This window comes from Leptonotus elevatus, chromosome 1, assembly GCF_054856555.1.
Source record: "Leptonotus elevatus isolate MCC_2025b chromosome 1, RoL_Lele_1.0, whole genome shotgun sequence".
Taxonomy (NCBI): Eukaryota; Metazoa; Chordata; class Actinopteri; order Syngnathiformes; family Syngnathidae; genus Leptonotus; species Leptonotus elevatus.
This window is the reverse complement of record NC_141239.1, coordinates 15,699,975-15,723,637: the sequence shown is the minus strand read 5'-3', so window position 1 is coordinate 15,723,637 and position 23,663 is coordinate 15,699,975. Positions and strand designations below refer to the sequence as shown.

At 42.6% G+C, this 23,663-nt stretch overlaps 1 protein-coding gene across 2 annotated transcripts in view; it reads left to right on the top strand.

Annotated features, from left to right (window-relative positions):
* Positions 1–4,855: 4,855 nt before the first annotated feature.
* The window catches only part of kirrel1b (kirre like nephrin family adhesion molecule 1b), an 87,921-nt gene continuing 69,113 nt past the window's right edge, over positions 4,856–23,663 (top strand). For both annotated transcript variants that reach the window (XM_086077300.1, XM_086077301.1), the window contains exon 1: positions 4,856–5,126. In XM_086077300.1, the coding sequence (XP_085933426.1) occupies positions 5,078–5,126 (49 nt within the window). In that variant the 5' untranslated portion in view covers positions 4,856–5,077. The remainder of the gene's footprint in view (positions 5,127–23,663) is intronic.

Here is a 23,663-nt window from a genome sequence, read left to right as displayed (position 1 = left end):
TTTTTTAAAAACACAGGGTGTCCATAAATTCTGGGTACATGCTAAAAACACATATTTCTTAAAACAATTGTATTCAATTGTAATGTTGATAAATATTTTCAATAGAATTTCCATCATTTCAATGCATAATTCGATGTTCCGTTCCGTTCTGTTCCGTTCCGTCTTCAATTCCACTTATCCGGAGTCGGGTCGCGGGGGCAGCAGCTTTAGCAGGGAAGCCCAGACTTCCCTCTCCCCAGCCACTTCAGCCAGCTCCTCCGACGGGATCCCAAGGCGTTCCCAGGCCAGCCGAGAGACATAGTCTCTCCGGCGTGTCCTGGGTCGTCCCCGGGGCCTCCCGCCGGTAGGACATGCCCGGAACACCTCACCAGGGAGGCGTCCAGGAGGCATCCAAACCAGATGCCCGAGCTAGCTCAACTGGTTCCTCTCAACGCGGAGGAGTAGCGGCTCGACGCTGAGTCCCTCCCGGATGACCGAGCTTCTCACCCTATCTCTAAGGGAGAGCCCGGCTACCCTGCGGGTAACTCATTTTGGCCGCTTGTATCCGGGATCGACCGGTACATCGAGAGCTTTGCCTTTCGGCTCAGCTCCTCCTTCACCACGACGGACCGATACAGCGTCCGCATCACTGCAGACGCTGCATCGATCCGCCTGTTAATCTCCCGCTCTAACCTACCCTCACTCGTGAACAAGACCCTAAGATATTTGAACTCCTCCATTTGGGGCAGGATTTCATCCCCGACCCAAAGAGGGCACTCCACCCTTTTCCGACAGAGGACCATGGTCTCGGATTTGGAGGTGCTGATCCTCATCCCAACCACTTCACACTCCAGTGAGAGCTGGAGATCACGGCTTGAAGAAGCCAACAGCACCATATCATCTGCAAAAAGCAGAGATGCAATGTTGAGGCCACCAAACCGGACCCCCTCAACGCTTCGGCTATGCCTAGAAATTCTGCCCATAAAAGTTATGAACAGAATCGGTGACAAAGGGCAACCTTGGCGGAGTCCAACCCTCACAGGAAACTAATTCGACTTACTGCCGGCAATGCGGACCAAACTCTGACATCGGTCGTACGGGGACCGAATAGCCCGTATCAGGGGGCCCGATACCCCATACTCCCGAAGCACCCCCCACAGGACTCCACCGAGGGACACGGTCAAACGCCTTCTCCAAGTCCACAAAGCACATGTGGACTGGTTGGGCGAACTCCCACGCACCCTCGAGGATCCGGCCGAGGGTGTAGAGCTGGTCCACTGTTGCACGGCTGGGACGAAAACCACACTGCTCCTCCTGAATCCGAGATTCGACTTCCCGACGGACCCTCCTCTTCAGCACCCCTGAATAGACCTTACCTGGGAGGCTGAGGAGTGTGATCCCTCGAAAGTTGGAACACACCCTCCGGTCCCCCTTCTTAAAAAGGGGGACCACCACCCCGGTCTGCCAATCCAGAGGCACTGTCCCCGATGTCCACGCGATGCTGTAGAGACGTGTCAACCACACAACATCCAGAGCCTTTAGGAACTCCGGGCGAACCTCATCCACCCCCGAGGCCCTGCCACCGAGAAGCTTTCCAACCACCTCAGTGACTTCGACCCCAGAGATAGGGGGGCCCACCTCAGAGTCCCCAGACCCTGCTTCCTCAAAGGAAGGCGTGTCGGTGGAATTGAGGAGGTCTTCGAAGTATTCTCCCCACCGATTCACGACGTCCCGAGTCGAGGTCAACAGCACCCCATCTCCACTATACACAGTGTCAATGGCGCACTGCTTTCCTCTCCTGAGACGCTGGATGTTGGACCAGAATTTCCTCGAAGCCGTCCGGAAGTCGTTTTTCCATGGCCTCACCGAACTCCTACCATGTCCGAGTTTTTGCCTCAGCGACCGCCGAAACCGCATTCCGCTTGGCTAAAAAGGGCCAATAGGACTCCTTCTTCAGCTTGACGGCATCCCTTAGGTTCGAGGATTGCCGCCATGACAGGCACCAACCACCTTACGGCCACAGCTCCGATCGGCCGCCTCAACAATGGAAGCGCGGAACATGGTCCACTCTGACTTAATGTCCCCCGCCTCCCCCGGGACAAGGGAGAAGTTCTGCCGGAGGTGGGCGTTGAAACTCTTTCTGACGGGATTCTGCCAGACGTTCCCAGCAGACCATCACAATACGTTTGGGTCTGCCTGGTCGGACCAGCATCTTACCCCGCCATCGGAGCCAACACACCACTAGGTGGTGATCAGTTGACAGCTCCGCCCCTCTCTTAACCCGAGTGTCCAACACATGCGGCCGCAAATCCGATGACACGACCACAAAGTCGATCATCGAACTGCGGCCTAGGGTGTCCTGGTGCCAAGTGCACATATGGACACCCTTGTGCTTGAACATGGTGTTCGTTATGGAGAGCCCGTGGCGAGCACAGAAGTCCAATAACAAAACACCGCTCGGGTTTTGATCGGGGGGGGGGCCGTTCCTCCCAATCACGCCCCTCCAGGTCTCACTGTCATTACCCACGTGAGGGTTGAAGTCCCCCAGCAGAACGAGGGAGTCCCCGGGGGGAGCGCTCTCCAGCACACCCTCCAAGGACTCCAGAAAGGGTGGGTACTCTGAGCTGCTGTTCGGTGCATAAGCACAAACAACAGTCAGGACCCGTCCCCCCACCCGAAGGTGGAGGGAGGCTACCCTCTCATTCACCGGGGTAAACCCCAACGTACAGGAGCCTAGCCAGGGGGGCAATGAGTATGCCCACACCTGCTCTGCGCCTCTCACCGTGGGCAACTCCAGAGTGGAAGAGGGCCAAGCCCCTCTCGAGAGGATTGGTACCAGAACCCAAGCCGTGTGTGGAGGCGAGACTATATCTAGTCGGAACTTCTCAGCCTCGCACACCAGCTCGGGCTCCTTCCCTGCCAGAGAGGTGACATTCCATGTCCCCAGAGCTAGCTTCAATAGCTGGGGGTCGGACCGCCAAGGCCCCCGCCTTTGGCTGCCACCCAACTCACTGCGCACCCGACCCCTTTGGCCCCTTCCACCTGTGGTGAGCCCATGGGAAGGGGGACCCACGTTGCCTTTTCGGGCTGTGCCCGGCCGGGCCCCATGGGTATAGGCTCGGCCACCAGACGCTCGCCTTCGAGCCCCACCTCCAGGCCTAGCTCCAGAGGGGGCCCCGGTGACCCGCGTCCGGGCAAGGAAAATCATCATTGGGGTCATTTGAGCCATGCTTTGTCTGGTCCCTCACCGAGGACCTGTTTGCCATGAGTGACCCTACCAGGGGCATGAATCCCCGGACAACATAGCTCCTAGAATCATTGGGACACGCAAACCCCTCCACCACGATAAGGTGATGACTCACGGAGGGGATAATTCGATATGAACTTTACTTAATGGAGTCGGTTGAAGGTTCAATTCTTCTGCAATTTTACAATAAGACCATCCTTCTCGTCCGCTTAAGAGTATCAAATGGATTATTTCTTCTTTAGGAAGAGCCATCTTCATTCTGGGGAGGAACAATAATATAAATAAAGAGTGAAATCCACTATGTACCCGAACTTTGTGGACACCTTGTAGTTTGACTTAATCAACAATATAGTTGGCTGTTTTACAAATTATCAGGTTCTAATAAAAAAAAAATGACATATGTGATATCATATTCAGAATTATATATAACATATTTTTCTGTCATTTGATCTATCATTTAACATATTTTTAATTGTTCAATATTGTATTTGTATCATTATTATATATATATTTTTATAATTGTATTTGTATTATTTCTCATTTTTGTTTTATGTCTATTTCAATGTGTGTTCAATTATTTTTATTTATATACCGTTACTTTTGTCATGTCTGGGAAGATCTGGTTTTGGTTGAGGGTCCCGATTGGTCCTGAGTGGGTTCCAGCCCGTCCGCGGGTTGACCAATCCGGGCCCTCAGCCACTTGTGCCTGGCCCCAGGTGTGGCTTGTTACCCAATTAGTGTGGGTGTATTTAGTTCCCGGGTGGTGATCAGTCGGCGTGGGTTCATTGCCGCGTGTCACGGTCACACACACACACACACACACACACACACACACACACACACACACACACACACACACACACACACACACACACACACACACACACACACACACACACACACACACACACACACACACACACACACACACACACACACACACACACACACACACACACACACACACACACACACACACACACACACACACACACACACACACACACACACACACACACACACACACACGGAGTTCTGGCTGTCATTTTGATTTTGTATCTTTTCAGTTTGTTGTTTAGTTAACATTAACCAGTACCCTGGTTAGTGTTTTCTGTAAAATAAAGCACGCCAGTCTCGCCCGCACTCCTGCTGTGGTTCTCCTGCCTCCCTGTATTTTGGGTCCTCCACTTCACACGCCGCTCCGTGACCACACCGTAACAACTTTAACTTTTCTATTTATTATTTTTTTCATTTTTGTGTCTATTTTTAATTATATTTCTTACATATATTTTTTGTCCATTTTATTTTTTGTATAAATATCGTTTTGCATTTCTACGTCTTTTCAATGAATGGATTTATTATCACTAACTGAATACGTTCGAAAATGAATGAATGGATGGATTGATGTCCATCTCCGAAGTGAGGTTTTCATAATGGCCACGAGAGGGATCCCTTTTCGTTTTTGCGGTCTAAAACTGAGCTTTGCAAAGGTGAGGATGTGGGGTGGGGGGGGGGGGTGATGAGGATGTGTGTGTGGGGGGGGGGGTGATGATGGCGCGAGGTGGGAGGGAGCCTGCTGAGGGGGAGGGGGGGAGCGAGAGCAAGCTCGTGCGCCGCTCAAATGCCAGCAGAGCGCTGCGAGGAACGGACGAGCTTGAACGCAACATTTCAAACTGCACGCGGATGATCAAGAGGAGGATTCTTTCTTCTCTTGTTTTGAATTTTAAATATTAATACAAGTTAATAAGTCTCGCTTGGCCTCTCTGATGAGTGGAATCCGGTGGGACTTGGCGGAGGCGTGCGCGACGGCGGCAGGGGGCGACGACGTGCACGCGCGCGGCTGAAAGCATCATGAAGCAGCCTTTATGGATCTTAACTTTGCTCATCACTTTGCCGCCAGGTGAGCACACGCACTCGTCTCGCAGTCACCCATAAAGTTACATGACCATCCGCTGCTTTTGTTTCTTTTGTTTTACGGAACACCTACTCAGTTTGACGGCGAAAGAAGCGCGATGATATTGTCAATATTTTCATCCATAATGGCGACATGACAGCTTTGAAGTAGTTTGGATGTGCTTTGTGGTGCGCCCACTTTGCTTTTAAGTGTCCTTTGCGTGTATGGAGAGATAGCGACATAACAGTTTGGTTGGGCACATTGAAGCCATGGTGGAAAAACTCGTGTGAATGGAGAGGTGATGGCGACATGACATGATGTTTTTCGGGTGAATCAAGCTCTCTGTCGTGACCTTTACCATGAATGGAGCAATGATAGTGGCATGGCAACTTGCAATTGTTTTTCCACAGTGGACCAATAATAAAAACATCCGTGCATGTGAATGGAGAGATGGTAGCGAAATGGCAGTTTTGTTCGCAGAACTTAAATTAAAAAAAAAAATTCTTTTGGGAATTCCATTGGTTGCAACTATGCATCACACGTGTTTTTCAGAGTTTGTGTGTGTGCGTGCGTGTACCTGTTTCACCACCTGGGTCTGCACCACCACCGCGGCCCCCGGGTGCCATCGTGGTAGTCCGCAGACGCTGATGTGCGCCGACAGCTTGGAGACGGCGGCGTCTTTTTCACACGATCAGGCCTAAACTAGGAAGTGTTGCATTGTGGGACGTGACGGACCCCTTTCACACTAACCTGTAAATCGATCAATGTTGTGGGTGAAACTGAAAGGTATCGACGCAGGATGAGATGGCGGAGTCGAGACATTAATTTGCCGGATTCAGCGGTAGTATACGAGATGTTGCAGTAGCCCTCTTTAGATTTTTTTTTAAAATTTTAATTATTTTGTATTTTTCTCTTCTTTCTCTTTTTTCTTCTTTAGAATTTTATATTTTTCCTACCTTTTTGTGTGCCGTCGTTCCAAGTCAGTCTGTTGACTTTCCGTCTTTAGCCGTAGTTTCAGGTTCTGCAATCTGAGGACTGTGAACACCTGAGGTAAAAGAATTCCTTCCCTGTCGGGTCAAAAGCAATTAATTGCCTGTCCAAGTCAGTCAATATCTGCCAATTTCACTCTTAAGATTGAAGTCGGCCCATGAATTTGCCGGCTAAAGCGGTAGTACCAGATTTCTAACTTAAGCCCACTGTCTATGAAAGCTGGGACTGTCCCGTTTGTATTGTGATGTTGTACCATATAAACAGACCCAACATTGGATGGAATTGGCCCCACTTCAATTTTCCGTCTTTGGGGGTAGTACCAGATCCACGCTGGGCAAGAATTAAGTCAGCCTGTCAGAACTGTCATTTTCCTTTTTCAGTGTCGCTGTGAGAAATTCCCGCATTTGGACGTAAAGTGGTATCTGAGCCGTAACGAAGGCGGTAACGCACCTGTGTGAACTCTCAGGGTATTCCGCTATGCCAGATTTTTAAGCTAACACTCGAGACTCAATTCTCCTTCTTCCACCCTCAGAGCAAATTTTCCATCTTTTTCCAATCATATCAGAGGTGGATTCGAAGCCATAAAAGGCCGGAATCACCCTGCTTTTATTTAATTATTATTATTATTATTTTTAATAAAGAGCATCAAAGTGGCTGTGAAGTACGACGTCAACAGAAAGGGCGCGAGAAAGAGTTCTCTCTCTCTCTGTCTCTCTTTCAAGTATTTCTCCCGAGTGCTCGCCGGGCCCTTCCGAATGGACCGCCCACGAGAAAATCCATTGAGACGCGCATCTTGACGAATAACAACCAGCAGCGCTTGTTCAATCAATCGCATCCTTCTACAAAAGATCATAATCACACGCTTTTCTTTTTGTGTGTGAGGGAGACAGAGACAGAGAGAGAGAGCGAGAGTGAGAGAATGTGTGTTTGAATGCGCGTGTGTGCAATTTAATTATTTATGCACATCGCAGTATGTTGTAACATTAAATTTCAAGGTACGTATCGGTGATGTATTGTATGGTCGGGCTTGGGGAGTAACGGGATACACGTACCGCCGTTACGTAATCAGATTGCAAAAACAATGGAACTGTATTCCGTTACAGTTACAGGAAAAAACATGTAATCAGGTTACAGGTACATTTATTAAAAATGGGGATTACTTCGAGGGATTACAATGATGATGAGAGAGAGAGAGAGAGAGAGAGAGAGAGTTAATTTTGCAGTTGATGTCACACATCATCATCCTCATTGGATGACTATCTATCTATCCATTCATCCATCCATCCATCTATCTAACTGTGAGGTGTGGTTGCTTTCAGTGACAGTTCAAAAACAGCATATAGCTTTCAATTAATCAATCAATCAATCAATAGCCTACATGCTTTTTAATTACACAAGGATTTTTGCTATTTGTAGGCTGCCCGGGTATACTCTATATTGGAGTAATCCAGTTACATTACTTTAATTTTATGGTACTTGGATTACGTTACTAACTACATTTTTTAGCAGGTAACTTGTAACTGTAATGGATTACATTTTAAAAGTAACCCCCGCAACCCTGGGTATGGTACAGTATTGCTAGGAGGGTTGGCGAAAAATATCGCTAATTGTATCATCAAGAGGGGAAGGTACATATTGATACTAAGAGGGGGGGGACTCGATATCAATATTGTGATATGCGGTGGCGAGCGGTCATAATGAGCTATTAATGCAGTGCATGCCCAAGCCCTTCAATAAAATCATGTCATCTATTATACCATGCCTTAGTTCTACTGTTTTGGTCTTACATTTCTGTGTAACTTGTTCTGTTTTCCTCGCGGAGAGAGTTGAAAAGCCGACAGCTTGTTTGGCGCATGCGCGATGAGAAATCAAGTTGTGTTCGTTCCGAAAGGTTGTTTCTGTACGTGCGGCATAAAGCTGGCAGGAAAGCAGCTTATCTGACAACGCGCATGCGCATAATTGGTTTACTTGACTTGTTCTGCGGTAAACAGTCAGTGGTTCAGTTCATCGCCAAGTCACAATGAGTGCCGTTTCCCCGAAGAACTTTTGAGGAAAAGAATATCATTTCAAGTGGTCGTGCTACTCCTGAAGAGGTCATCACGAAAACGGCGAAAGAATTTCGTCCCGTCACTTTCAAGCCAGGACGTACGAGAAACAAAAATGGCTCGCTTGCTGTCCACAGGTTAGCAAGGTGGCTACCTCCGCTGCAATGTCATTTTTTTTCCCTCTCCCGGTTTGAGCCCATTTCGTGGGCACGAGACCGTTCCAAATACTGTAAATTCCAACGTATTGGCAAATTTGTGGGCATGTGATTGTGCCGTTTCACTCACCACGGAGCTGGTTCCATTACAGTGTGTGTGCATCAACCTGCGCCAGTCCTGAATATTTCCGCTTTAATTTTACATCTACTTATGTACACAGTGGTATTGTGGTTCTCGTTGACATAATTCCCCCACGGAACTAATGTTTGTTGAGTGCGTTCTCGTTAAAGCGGCGGTAGTCACCACAGGGCTGAGCTTTAGCGTTCGCCAGCTCGTCAACGGCAACTAAAAAGCGCGTCGCGCGAACTCAGTTTACGCTACCATTCGCCCGGATGCCGACCTGAAAATGATTGCGGTTGGAAGAGTGCACACCGACTGGCGCTATAAAACTACGTTGATTTGGTGACTGAATGGAACGAGGACTACACCGTTAGCACGAGTTCACTTGCGTTCTCTGTGGCCGTTAGCATAGCATGTAACTTCGTCGCGATCCTATCACGGCAGATAAAAGCCTTCGATCGCCGCAAATAGTTTTAAATTGGGCGGGGATCACTGCCTGTGCTTGTAGCGGACATTGGGTTCGATTATCTGTGCAGTATTGTCAGCAATCAATCTCCTATTTATATTTAATCACGATGCTAAAATCCATTCATCAGCCATGACTTTCTTCTTCGGCTGTCTCGGTGACGTACGTCATTACGTGGGTGGCACCCAGTGCGCCACCCGGTGTTCACAGGTTGTGATGAACTAGATAAATGTGAGCTACTGTACTCCTAAACATACTTGAAGCACTCATTGCTGTATCCAATGTCATTTAATTCCTTGCACTTGCCGTGCAAAATCTTATACAACCACATAGTTTGAATGGGAATTTTATGTGCGCTAGATATTTTTCTTTCAGTTTATTAATGTATTTAGTTTGATTTTGCTTCATAACTCATATTCCACAAATGTAATATGAATCAAAATGTCATGTTTAGACTAGTGAGGTCACAAATAACACAATTTTTAAGGTTGACTTCCTCAGTGGAGAAAATTAGACATGTTTCTGGGTGGGGAAAAAAGCTTTCTACATAAACAAGTCCGTTTTGTGTCTTTGCATCTCCACAGTCATGTCAACAAACAGTATCAACATGATAAATATTTGTCATACATCATACTCAGTAGTGTTGATTTCATTAACGAAAACGTAAAAATATGTTCGTCAATACACATTTTTCACGGGACGAAAACTAGACTAGGCTAAAACCCACATTAATAAACAATAATTGGGACTGAATTAATATGCATTTTCGTCGACTAATGAAGACGAGACGAAAATTTACTTTGCTGAACTCATTCACTGCCATTGACGGCTATAGACGTCAAAAATTCATTTGAATTATTTCTATTAGTTTAACATTTTTTTCCCACTTTTGTTAACAAGAGTATGAAAACCTAGAAAAAAATGTATTGTACATTTAGAACAGATAGACAATTTGTGATTAATCGTGAGTTAACTATTGAAGTCATGCGATTAATTACAATTAAAAAATAATCATCTGACGCCCCTAATTTTTAATAATCTTTTCTTTTTTTTTCAACACCAAAAAAGATTATTAAAACATTTCTAGGTTTTCATACTCTTGTTAACAAAAGTGGGAAAAAATGTTAAGCTAATAGAAATAGTTCAAATGAATTTTTGACGTCTACAGCCGTCAATGGCAGTGAATGAGTTAATAAAAATGGGATTAAAATCTATGGACATTTTAGTTCATGAACAAAAACAAGATGAAAATTGTACGATTTTGTAAAATCTTGTCTCTGCTCATCTGTAAGTGTGACACTGTCATGTGACACAGTGACACACCCCCTTTCAAATTTGAAGCTTAGCGAGTGCAACATGCACAAACACATGCGACACGATGAGGTGGATTCACGATGAAAGGTAAAAGAAAAAGAGTCAATTATAGTTATAACATAACACGAATCCAACGGCTATAACGTTCCAACAATAATGTTAATCCGACCGCTAACTAATGTTGGCTAACTTGCTAGCTAGCTTGTAGCATGGAGCCATAGTAGCCACTTGTTGATATAATGTAATTGTTTGTCAAGTTTGTCAAGTGAAATTTTTATGTGAGATAGTTTTAGATCCGAAATGTTCAACATAATCTGCTGACAAACAAATATACACAGGGGTAAAATGATTGTCCTCACTAAAACTAGACAGTTGACAGTTTTTGACTAAATACAAACAGGATGAGCTTGACTGACTGATAAAAACTAACAAGCATGATTAAGACTGAGAATGAGACTAAATTTAAAAATGTCTGATAAAATTAACACTAGCATTCAGGATGTGACAAAATATCATTATTGTGATACTGTATATCACAATGCTTTGACAAATGTCAAGAATGAATCATAACTAGTGTGTAGGAAAAAATACTGCTTATCATAATGTATCAAGATACAGTGTAGCAGATACAGTGTAGCAGTAGTTTAAGGACGCCACAAAAAATATCAACATGTGATAGAAATGATCAGATTGTTAAATTTTAAGAACGACATTGCACTCGTAAAAAATATCAACATGGTGATGTACAGTATCAATACTAGAAGTGGACAAAATATCGATATCTCATTTCAAATCACGGTGAACGACATGTAACACCGCCATTGTCATATATCGTATCAGAAGTGGAGATAACGGCGTCACCCGTGCAATCACACTCCGTGAATTGAAACACAAGCTGGCGGCAGCGTGGGTGGCGACCAATCCCGTCTTTCATCCTATCTAATCATCATCATCATCATCCATCGCCGTTTACAAGGGTGAAAAGCGAGAAAGCGGGATATTTCCACCAAAAGGAAGAAGGCGCTTGCTTGCGCCAGAATGAAAGCGTTTGCTTGCAGCAGCCAGTTCAATTACAGATAAGGGAAATACGTCGGGGAGCGACCGCAAGGTGCTAAAACGTTCAATTGCGGCCGGGACGATAGCGCGACTGGAGGCCAGACGGAGATTAGCCGGCACTGATTCAATATTAACAACGTTGCCGCTTAAACGTCCCCTCGGTGGAACGTGTTGAAATGTGATGATATGCTCATTTAGATGACGTTTAATTAAAATGGTCAAGTGTAATGTGACGTGTCCGCAGATAAAAGTTACGCTCTTGAAAAGTTTAAATAGAACTTTTGACGCCGGAGCCCCAAAAGATCAAAGCAAAAACGATTGGCTTTTAAGTCAAAATTAATGAGACGCACATTTGAATAATGTACAGCAATTGTCAAGAACATCATACATTTATAAAAGACCACTGGTAACGAGAAAGAATATTGTATCTTATAGTACATTGTTAGCCTATTAGCATTAGCATTAGCTTATCGCTGGCGTCTGGCCAAAACCCTGTATCTCAAAATCATCACTTTTCAGGAGACCCCAAAAACGGCATGTTTGTTCAACCATTAACGTTACATCATCAAAGACAGCAAGACATTTTCATCACTTCCGATTGGTCAATACATCATAAAACATGTAGACTGACCAAAAATCAAGATTTTTTTGAAAAATATGAAATTTTTCAAATTGTGATTTGGAGGTTTTGGCCCGATGTCAGCATTATGTCATTTTCCCAAAAAAATAGACTTTGGCAATTACGCTGTTAAACTAATGATTTGGCAATGCCGAAATGTGATATATTGCGATATCAATATTTGTTCCATCCTTCGTATCGATACTTCAACATGTCACCTAAGAGTACGATACATCACAATATTGATATTCTGTCTTGCTCCTAATAATACTTTTCTTTGATACATTACGATGCAATACATCTCAATACAGTATGACACATATTTATACTATATATTTTATTTAGGAACGATACTGTATATTTCAAAATCAATGTCTAGTATCAATAATGTACTGACACTTTTGTGATGCACTTCATGGCAATAATGAATAACAATAGCAAAGTTGGAAAGTTTTCAATATAGCAATATGTCCTTGCAGTATGACACGAGACAGAACGATATGGGGTTTTCAGTGCCAATACCGATGCTGATTATTAGTAGGAGCCGATATTCACTTTCACTAAAAGGGAAAATATTGGCATCAAAATTTGAAAAAAATACTCCAGCTCTTAATTTGGGGGGGATTTTAAAGCATATGTTTATTGAAAACTTTTAAGATTGGTAAAATATTGGAATTTTTAATTTTTTAAATCTTAGTCAATAAACATCTTTGCTTTAAAAATCTAACAAAAAGTTCCGCGATCTCCCAGGGGCAGTAGCATGTTTTCAAAAGTTAAATAAAAACTTAAACAATTGTTTTCTACAGTAAATAAAGTATTCCAACATTTCAAAATATCTGAAATATTAAATTTGTACTTATCTTAATTTTCATTTCAAACAAAAACAGAAGGTGCAGAGAGTTCCCAGGGTCAACAGCATCTCTGAAAATTTAAAAAATAATCATTTTAATTCGTTCCCTGAAGTGAACGCTTTTTTATTCAAATGGGCTTTTATCGGCCATATGATTCTTCAAAATGGCCGATGCCGATATTCGTCAAAATGCAAGAATATCGGTCAATCCTTAATTTAAAGGTGCATTGTGCAGTTTAATTAAAAAGGTAATATTAAAGCTTTTCCCCATCATGCATGCTCCACCAATGCCCAGATGAGTACGAAGAACCCTGATTGTTTTACTCTGACTGTACCTGTCAGCTTTTATCTTCCTTTTATAGTATAGTGTGCGGACACGCACACTTCACAGTTTCTTTTTGGGGGAGGGATTTTTCGTATTTGAAATCATGTCTTTTCACGCGCACCATGAACGAGCCTAACACAGATGCTGCAGTTACGCTTTGGGCCAGAGGTGGCAGTCGCGAGTAAAAAAGTGGCAAACTGTGCAAAGACCCCTTAAGTGGGAAGTCAACCTAAAACCTAAAATTTCTTGAGAATAATTTTTTATGTGACCTCTAATGTGACTAATCTAAACATGACATTTTAATTAATATTACATTGGTGGAATATGAGTTATGAAGCAAAATCCAGCTGTATTTGTCCATGTCAGTGGGCGGCCATTTTGCCACTTGCTGTCGACTGAAGATGACATCACAGTTGCTCAGGCAACAACCAATCATACCTCACCTCTTTTCTGAAGCTGAGCTATGATTGGTTGTTACTTGAGACCTGAGCAACTGTGATGTCATTTTCACTCAACAGCAAGTGGCAAAATGGCCGCCTTCTGATACTGATGCAAACTGCTGTATTTTTGCTGCTTAACTCATATTCCACTAACGCAATATTAACCAAAATACCGTATTTACACTAGTGGGGCTGCATAGAACATATTATTGCCAAGATACAATGATACAATATATCACAATATAAGGCTTATCAATACGGTACGTTGTGATTTAAATATGTGATATAAAATTTTATTTTGGTATTGGAATATATTACTACAATTTGACACTTAAAGATATTAGAGAGGATTTTACTACAAATTAAGTCATCTGATTCACTTAAAATCGCTTCATTAACCTGTAACAGGCTTGTACTTATGGATAACAAAAAAAATATTATTCATAAACTGTGGACGTGGCGGGGAAAGTTAGATTCTAGCCAATCAATAACGAAGCATCGTCGTTATTGATGGGCTCCTGGCTTGTCAATCACACTTCTTGCGTATGTGCCCCGAGTACGTAGAATTTGTAGGCCTCTAACGTAACAGTGTTGACCAGCGTGGCGGCGGCGGCGGCGTAGCTTCTTTCCACTGTAGCGAGCTCTTCGCGTGTGTGTTCAAAGTTAACCAACAATGGCGGAGAAGAATACAGGACCACCGAGTCGTAAAAGAAAGACTGACGAGGACTGAAAGAGCAAAGCCAAACAAAATTCATTTTGGGCGAGTGATCTGAATATATTACTGGACAACAGACAGGCCAAGACTTTTGAAGCCGCGAGGCCGCCATATTACTCCACCCAAGAAACATTTTGCGCCGTACAATCCTATACTTACCGACCACATGTTTTTAGTTTTTTTACTTGTTAAAAAATAGTGACCACCCCGCCCCTATACTGTAAGAGCCTATGAGCTGTATATGTCTATTGTCTAGTCTGTACGTATACGTATACATTATACAGTAGGCTGCTCGCGTGATCGGAGGAGCAAGATGGCCACCCTGTGGCTTCAACGGCTAGCATGGGGATGTATGGGTTGCTATCCAGTAATATATACAGATCAGTGGGGCGAGTGTTTTCAGCAATGCCGTGCGCTAAAGCAGCAGAGAGGTCTGAAGACGGATGCTTTGGTCACTAAGTTACTGCTGGACAGGTAACTTCAGTTGACTTTTTCAGTAAGAGCTATACTTTATGAAGCTTGTTAAACATGTAAAGTTGTATAATGACACCAGCGTCAACGCAGCTCAACCGTTTGTTTATTGACGCTACGTTTCCGGCGTAAAAATACCTTGAACAATACTATATATCACAATGTAAAGCTTATTAACTCATTCACTGCCATTGACAGCTATAGACGTCAAAAAATCATTTGAACTATTTCTATTAGTTTAACATTTTTTTCCATTTTTGTTAACAAGAGTATGAAAACCTAGATTTTTTTTTTGTACATTTAGAACAGATATAAAATTTGGGATTAATCGTGAGTTAACTAGTGAAGTCATGCAATTAATTACGATTGCAAATTTTAATCGCCTGATGCCCCTAATTTTTACTAATCTTTTCTTAAAATTTTTTTTTTTAATAATCGAAAAAATAATTCTTAAGAAAAGATAACTAAGAATTAGGGCCGTCAGGCGATTAAAATTTGCAATCGTAATTAATCGGATGACTTCACTTGTTAACTCACGATTAATCACAAATTTTACATTTGTTCTATTACAATAAAACAATTCTAGGTTATCATTCTCTTGTTAGCAAAAGTGGGAAAAATGTTTAACTAATAGAAATAGTTCAAATGAATTGTTGACGTCTACAATATTTTATTTATTACAATATAAATGACAGAAAGTGACGATAACGACGTGACTAACGATATTAATGTTAGGCCAGAATTTTGAAACTGATCCTTTTAATATGACATAAATCACAATGTAAGCGCTCTATTTTCGTGACCGGCGTAAATCCCGCACGTTGTGTGGCATAATTTCGCAGAGGTGAGTTAGACCTGATGTTGGTTATTTCGCAGACGACCATAATCGCAAAATATCATGTTAAGGTTTGCCATCTATTGTTTAATGTTACCCATGGCGATTTCTTTGTTCTTTTGGACTCAAGAAAGAAGTGATGGTGGCCCAAAAGGGACAAAAGAGCTGTGAAAGCACACATTTTTTTCCCCCCTCTCTGAGAGTGACATTTACATTACGCCGGTGTGTAAATAAAGTTTAGCGCAATGCGACCGACAAATGACGCAAGGCTAACATCTGGTGGCTCTTAAGGGATAACGAGCACATACCAGGTAGCTTAGTGATCTTTATGTATGCGACGAAGGAAGTGGGAGGATGTTGAGTTGGGGGGGGGGGGGTATAAAAAAGAAAGATAATTTCTTAGCTCTTCTTTTAAATAACTGTTTCTATAGCAACCGGCCGCTGGAGGAGGAGAGAGGGGAAAGTGGGGGTGTACCAGCGGGAGAGAGTGAGACAGCGTTACCGTGGCAACAGAGGAAGAGGGCGAATAAAGAAAGTTTGAAGGCAAGGGAAAAATACGAGGGTGGTTAAAAAAAAAAGACTTACGGAAGAAGTAGCGCAGTTAAAATTAATTAAACGGGCGAGAGTTAATTGAAAATGTAATGAGTTAGTCGGAACATGCGACTGTCAGGATGCCCGCGATGGACGTCGGCTGTTAAGTCATCAAAGAAGCCATTAATCCCTTAAGAGTCCGTCTAATGAGCATGAGTGCGGCCTAAGAGGTGCGTTTTGATTGGACGCCGTCAAGATTTTAATTGATTCCCCCGCCACCCCCACCATCTTATTCTCGATCCCCCACTTATTTACGTTTTTTTTTTCACAAAGAAAAATCCTTTTTAATGAAACGAATTCCATGATCGTGCAATTATTTGCCGATTCCGAGTGCAAATTGATGCGTCCATTGTTATAGTGTGCTAATTAGCATACGGACAAATAAATATCGTAATCCACGGTTTGTTTTTCCTTTTTCTAAAATAATAGAATTTGAATTTGTCAGTTGGAGGTTTTGTGTTAGTTCCACAAAACAGGTAGTCACTAGCACTAATTAGCGTACAAACAAACAAATATGGTCACAATTTTTATATTTTCACTTTTTGTTATTTGTCAAATTTTTTGTGATATATGTCAAGTTTCATTTATTTTCCTATAGGAAATGTTGGATGTAGTCAGATCCACCTAGTATATGTCCACAAAACAGGAAGTAGCCTAGCATACGAACAAACAAAAAGATTAGCACTAATTAGCTTATGGACAAACAAATAATAATAATAACTCAACTCTGTGAAAGGTAGCGCTCCGCTCATTGGAAAGCGTTGGACTTTGGATTGTTGTATTTTGATTTATGAGAATTATTTTGATTTCAAAATGTGATGAAATGTCATTTGACTACTATAACAATCGGCTTGGATTGTATGCTAGTCACAAGCAAATACAATGCGTTTGTTTTCAGCATGTAAAGGAAATGTTGCGTTGCATTGCATCGTGGAAATATCAGAAATGCCCGGATGGTGGGAATTAGCCATGGGAAATGTTGGATGTAGAATTATTAAGATCCACCTAACACGCATGCTATTTCCATAAAATAGGATGTAGCCTTACTAGCCTAGCATATAGACAAACAAAAACTGGTAACATCAATTAGCTCGTGGACAAACAAATATGTTGATTCACAATTTTTAAATATCACTTTTTGTTATTTTTTATATATTTGAGTGATATTATGTTAGTTTTCTTTTGATTTCCCGTAGGAGACATTGGACATAGATCCACCTAACATGATATCCACAAAACAGGAAGTAGCCTAGCATAAAGACAAACAAACAAACAAACAAAATCATGCTCATTTCAATTCAATTGACAAATGGTATGATCTTGATGCAATATCAGCAGCTTGCTAGCACACAAAAACAAACATTTTGTAAAAGGGGGAAACCTTGGTTGAGTTGCCTTGAAAATGATATTCTTCTGGCTTCCGATCCGATAAAAACCATTTGGGATTGGGATTCTCAGCTCAACATCTCACATGACCTCCATCGCCAAGTGAGCAATGAGTGGTGGTGGTGGTATGGGTTTTCCAGTGTGAGGGGGTGGTCCACAGCCAGAAGGGGATTGATTAGGAGTTTCACAGTTCAAACAACCACGACCTCCTCTCGGGGTTCCTCGCTCTTTCGGCTCCCTGAATGCACTCAAATAAGAGAAGAAGAAAACATGAATGCAAACACTTCTGTGGGGTTTTACTTCATGCAACGCAGGTAGTGCTCATATCGGATTTTTTTTCTTTCCGATTTTCCCCTTGTTTTCTAATTTCCCCGTGTATTTTTTTTCATGCATTTTCTAATAAACGATTTTCCAATTCCCGCCTTAAAGTTTCCCTCCATGTCTATGTTTTCTGATTCATTTTTACAATTCCTGACACGTGTTCAACTAAACGTTTTCTAAATGTTCTATTCCCGGAGCACTGAATGTTACCTTTTGCATATGCGCAATTCGAGTATGCATATCGAAAAAATGTTTGGGTGACCTGGGATGGGTATGAGTTCGAGTGTCTTTTCTCCCTACAGAATATTCTCACGTGAACACAATGAGTCTGTGTGACAGAACCCTCTGCCGTTCATTTGGGATTCGTAGAACTGCAGTCACATTGCAAATTTTGGTTTTACACTGTTCGGCACATGCTGAAGTGGCTTTTAAGTGTCAAAAGTCAGACCCCTTGAGTTGAACACTTTTTACAGTGGGGTGTTTCTCACGCTGAATAGCCTCAGAAACATAAAAACTCAAACCAGGTTCAGGCTTTAGTGCAAGTGAATCTGGTTCTCACGCTGAATGAAAAGTCTTTTAAACGTGAAAAACAAAAGTGGCACTTCCCCCTCATAAAGTTGTCCTCAACTTTTCTACCTCTCCGGAACGCTTAGCGCTCACTCTGTTCTCTTGAAAGCGGCAGAAAAATCCGCCGTGTTTGCAGACTTAGCAGCAGTGCGTCGGGGAACAAAAGGTTTTTTTGCCAAAGATTTCCCGACTATTCCCCGCGCTGGCGCTTAATCCCCAGTAATTAGTCTTCTTGTTTGCCGAGGAATAGCCTTCCCTCTGCCGCTTCTTCCCCCGGTGAGTCGGGAGATAAAAGTGCGTCGGGAAAAAAAACCCGTCCTCTTCCGCCTTGTAAACACTCTCCGTCTCTTTCTGAAGCGCACTTATGTGACACGTGCTCATTAATCATTTCTGTTTGCTGCACTCAAGCTCGCCAGGCTAATTATTTTCCACAAGGAACGGCCATTAGAATTTCGCCGGCATAAATTCTTTTTTTTTTTCCCGCCGCGTGCGCTCAGACATAAAATGGGAAATCGTTTTTCTTCCCGGATTTTTTTACAGCGGGATAATGAGACGCGCGTGCGTACGGTACGGCGCGGTGGTCGGGTGCACCCGCGCGGGACATCTGTCTATTTTAAGCTATAGCTGCCGGCCAGCCAAGCGCTGGCCTGTTTTACATGGATAGCAAATAGCTATTAGGCCTAACTGCCAGCCAGTGAGCCGGCGGCCATCTGCCGCACGCCGCAATTATGCGGCGGGAAATATACTCGTTATGAGCGCGCCGCGCATTAAAGACCCGGCGCGGTGCTAAATACGCCGGCGGAGGAGAAGGGAGGATTTTTTGGCGGACGACGTAGTCGGAATGTGTGGGGGGAGGATGTGTTGCGTTGAGGGTGAAGAAAGTAGCTGACATTAAGCAGCAGTAGGGTTACAAATTAGGGTTTCAAAACCAGGTACATTTTTGGGGTTCAAGCCAGGATTTTGTATATAATTATGGTTACAAGCTTGTGTTAGTGTTTTTAAGGCATTTCAAAGTAGGGGCTCAACATAGGGCTAGGGTTTCAAGCCTGGTTTAGGGTTTCAAGCCTGGTTTAGGGTTTCAAGCCGGGGTTACGATCTCAAATTTTGAGTTTCAAGCCAAGGTCAATATGGCAAATTACGGTTTCAAGCCAAGGTTAAGGTTTCAAATTAGGGGTTTAAGCCAAGATTGGATGTGCAGTTAATGGTTTCTAGCTTGTGTTAGGGTTTCAAATAAGGGTTCTCATTTAGGGCTTCAAAGCAAAGTTGGGGTTTCAAGGTAGGGTTTGAAGACAGGGTTGGGGTTTCAAATTAGGGTTTCAAGACAGGCTAAAAGTTTCAAGGTTGGGTTTTAATTTTTTAGAATCGAAAGGTAAGGTTTCAAGCTAGGTTTAGGGTTTCCAAGAGGGGTGTCATGCAGTCAGCATTTTGTTTTGAAATTGGGGTTTTATAGGGTTAGGGTTTCAAGTTTGATTATGAAATCTCTGTAAGAATTTCAATTGGGGGTTTCAAACCAGGGTTAAAGTTTTAAATTAAGGTCTCAAACCAGGGTTTGAATTTTAAATTAGGGTTTTAAGACAGAGTTGAGGTATCAGTTTAGAGTTTTAAAGGTAGGTTAGGGTTTCAATCAAGGGTTTTAAGACAGGGTTAGGCTTTCAAAGTAAGATGTCAAAATCAGGTTTGAAGTCTGGGTTAAGGTTTAAAACTATGGTCTGTGTGTCAAAGTATGGTTTCAAGCTATGGTTAGGGCTTAAAGTTTGGGTTTTATGGTTTAAAACAGAGGCTATGTGTTGAAATGATGATTTTGAGCCTGGGTTCGGTTTTCAAATAAATGTTCATCCCTCTATTGACATGCTAATTGAGGCTCCAATTCCTTCAATTCCGACGTGGCGTTTTGAGCCGGCGGCTGTTTTTCCTTCGTCACAATGCGGCAATGCCGCAACGTCGCCACGCGTGTTTGCCGACGACTAATTAGCAGCTTCTGATAAGCTTTGCCAGCGAGCGCTTATCTCAATTCCATGTCATTGTCTTTCCGCGCACACACAAAATTGGCCCCACCGCTACCGCCATCCTGGAAGGGAGCCGCGGTGTACGCCAGTGATAATCGCGCAGATTTCGCACATCCAGTGCGGAGACGCCGGGTTCGCAACCCTTCACGTCACACCGGAAATTCAGTCTGCAAACGGATCCTGAAGGATGTGGCTGTGGATGCTCCAAGGGTTGGGTTTTAATGAAGGGTTAGGGTTTAAAATGAATGTTTCAAGTCTGGGTTAACATTTCAAACAAAGGTGAGGGTTTCAAAATAGGGTTAAGTATTACAATTAGGGTTTTAAGCTTGGGTTGGGCTTTGAAGCAAGGGGCAGAGGTTTAAAGTACACTGTTTAGGATTTGGGTTTCAAGGCAGGGTTTCAAATATAGAGTTTCTCAGAAGGGTTAAGATTTCAAATTAGGGTTTGAAACCTGAATTAGGGTTTCAAAGAAGGGTTAATGTTTCAAAATAGGGTTTAAATCCAGGGATGGGGTTTCAAATTGAGGTTTAAAGGAGGGGTTAAGGTTACAAATTGGGATTTCAAGCCTGCTTTACCGTTTCAAATAAGGGTTAAGGTTTTAAATTGGGGTTTTGAATTAAGGTTTCAAAAAATAGTTAAGGTTTCATATTAGGGTTTGAATTGTGGGTTACAATTTAAATTAGGGTTTGAAGCCTAGGATAAGGTTGCAAATTAAGTTTTGAAACCTTTCTCAAGGTTTTTTTTCAATGAAAGGTTAAGGTTTCAAATGAGGGCTTGAAGCAAAGCATAGGGTTTCAAATTGAGGTTTCAAGGAAGCGTTTAAGATTTCAAATTGGGAGTTGAAGCCTGCATTACTCTTTCAAACAAGGGTTTAGGTTTTAAATTGGGGTTGCAAATTAAGGTTTCAAAGAATGGTTAAGGTTTCAAATGAGGGTTTGAATTGTGGGTTACAATTTAAATTAGGGTTTGAAGCCTAGGATAAGGTTGCAAATTAAGTTTTGAAACCTTTCTCAAGGTTTTTTTTCAATGAAAGGTTAAGGTTTCAAATGAGGGCTTGAAGCCAAGCATAGGGTTTCAAATTGAGGTTTCAAGGAAGCGTTTAAGATTTCAAATTGGGAGTTGAAGCCTGCATTACTCTTTCAAACAAGGGTTTAGGTTTTAAATTGGGGTTGCAAATTAAGGTTTCAAAGAATGGTTAAGGTTTCAAATGAGGGTTTGAAGCGTGGGTTACGATTTGAAATTAGGGTTTGAAGCCTGGGATGAGGTTTCAAATAAGGGTTAACGTTTCAAATGAGGGTTTGAAGCTTTGGGTTTGGCTTTCAATTAAGTTGTCAAAGAATGTTGAAATTTAAAATTAGGATTTGACGCCTTAGTGAAGGTTTCAAATTAAGCTTTCAAAGAAGGGCTGGGGATTTAGGTGTTTTGAGGGTTTTAAATTTGGTTTTCAAAGTAGGGTTTGAAACCTGTGTTATGGTTTCAAAATAAGGTTTTAAGCCATCACTGGTGTCAAACACTGGACTGGGTTGCAATGTGAGGAAAGACCTTTTTTTCCCCCGTTTCCTCTCTGGTGTGTGTTTGGGCCTCACTTGGATTTCTGCGTTACCATGACGACGGCATGCTTCCCTCATCTCTCCTTTGTCCCTGTTACCGTGGTAACATGTCTCTTTGCCTGCCTGCTACCTGTTTGCCTTGCTTTGTCCTTTCTCCTCCTTTTTCCCTTTCTTTCCCTCCATTTGTCGTTTTCCTGTCTCGCCACCATGTTTGTCATCCCTTTTTTTCCCCTCCTCCACCTCCTCGTCAGTTGTCAATTTGCAACCAATTTTTTTTCTTTTTACTACCAGGAGGGATTTAGGTAATTTTTACAGATGGCAGCTGTTGCCATGGCGACACAAGTTTTGGATTTGCCGTGCGTGGCGAGGGATGAATGGAGGGGATTGAAAAGCGAGAGGGAAGAAGGGTTGTCGAGTGGAGAAAAGCGCTCCGATTTGTCTTTTCTGCCAAAATGCAGACGGGAGCGGTTTTGATGGGAAGGCAAACAACTCACAAATGATTTAAGGGGGAAAAAAAAATCTGCCTTCTTGTAAAACAATGCTTTTTAATTTCATGCTGTCACTCATGCGGCGGCGCTCGCATTGTGTAGCGCCGAGTTTGCATTTTGAAGTAAACACAGGAACAATAACGTCACATACCTAGACATGATTTTGGATTATTGTGCCATGACATGAGGTCATGTTGACAAAATAACCAAGATGAAGCAAACCCATCATCAAGGCCTTTTATTTGAGATATAACTCAATGTCGTTTGTTAAAACTCATTTTTGACCTTTACTACACTTTTTGACACAAGTCAAACGTTGATGTTTTCTAGAAAAAAAAAACACATTCTTGTGTCATTCCGTCTTCATCGGAGGTCGTACTGATGAAGTAATTTGGAAACTTCTCATCGAGGCCTTTAATTTGACATATGACTCCTTATGGTTTCCTGGTAATACATTTTGGACCTCACATGTTAACTTGTCAATTAACGTTGACATGTACAAGCAAAAATGCATGTTTATGGGTTATTACATAATCACATCAGCTCATATCGGCAAAATATTTCCGTACATGGAAAGGCCTCGCCAATGCCTTTTAGTTGACATGTGACTTAATGTGGATTAGTGCAAATATATTTTGAATCATTTGGCTGTCTTTACCAGTCAACGTTGACATTTCCAAGCTGGAAAAAAAAGTGTCTTGGGGCCATCGTGCCATGATATAAGGACATACCAACAAAATAATTGCATATTTTAGAAAATTCCCAACAAGGCCTTTAATTTGACATATGACTCATTATGGTTTGTTGATAATACATTTTGGACCTGTCTACCCTTTTTTTTTTACTATGTTGACTCGTTGACATTTCCAAGCAAAAAAAAAAAAAAAAAGGGAAAAAAAGTGTTTTTCGGTCAGTATGTCATCACATCATGTCTTATTGAGAAAATATTTTTGGGGAAAGCCCTTACTAATGCTTTTTTTGGACTTGTTCACGAGTCAACTTTGACATTTCTGAGCAAGCCCCCCCGCAAAAAAAAGTGTTCTGGGCCACTGCGTCAGCATTAGAGGTTGTACGTACAAAACAATTACATATTCATAAAGGCCGTGCCAAGGCCTTCAAGTTGAGATGTGACTCAATATGCTCTTTGTTGTAATACTTTTTTTTTTTGATTATTACGCTATTTTCAGGGTGGCACGGTGGCTGACTGGTTAGCACGTCCGCCTCCCAGTGCA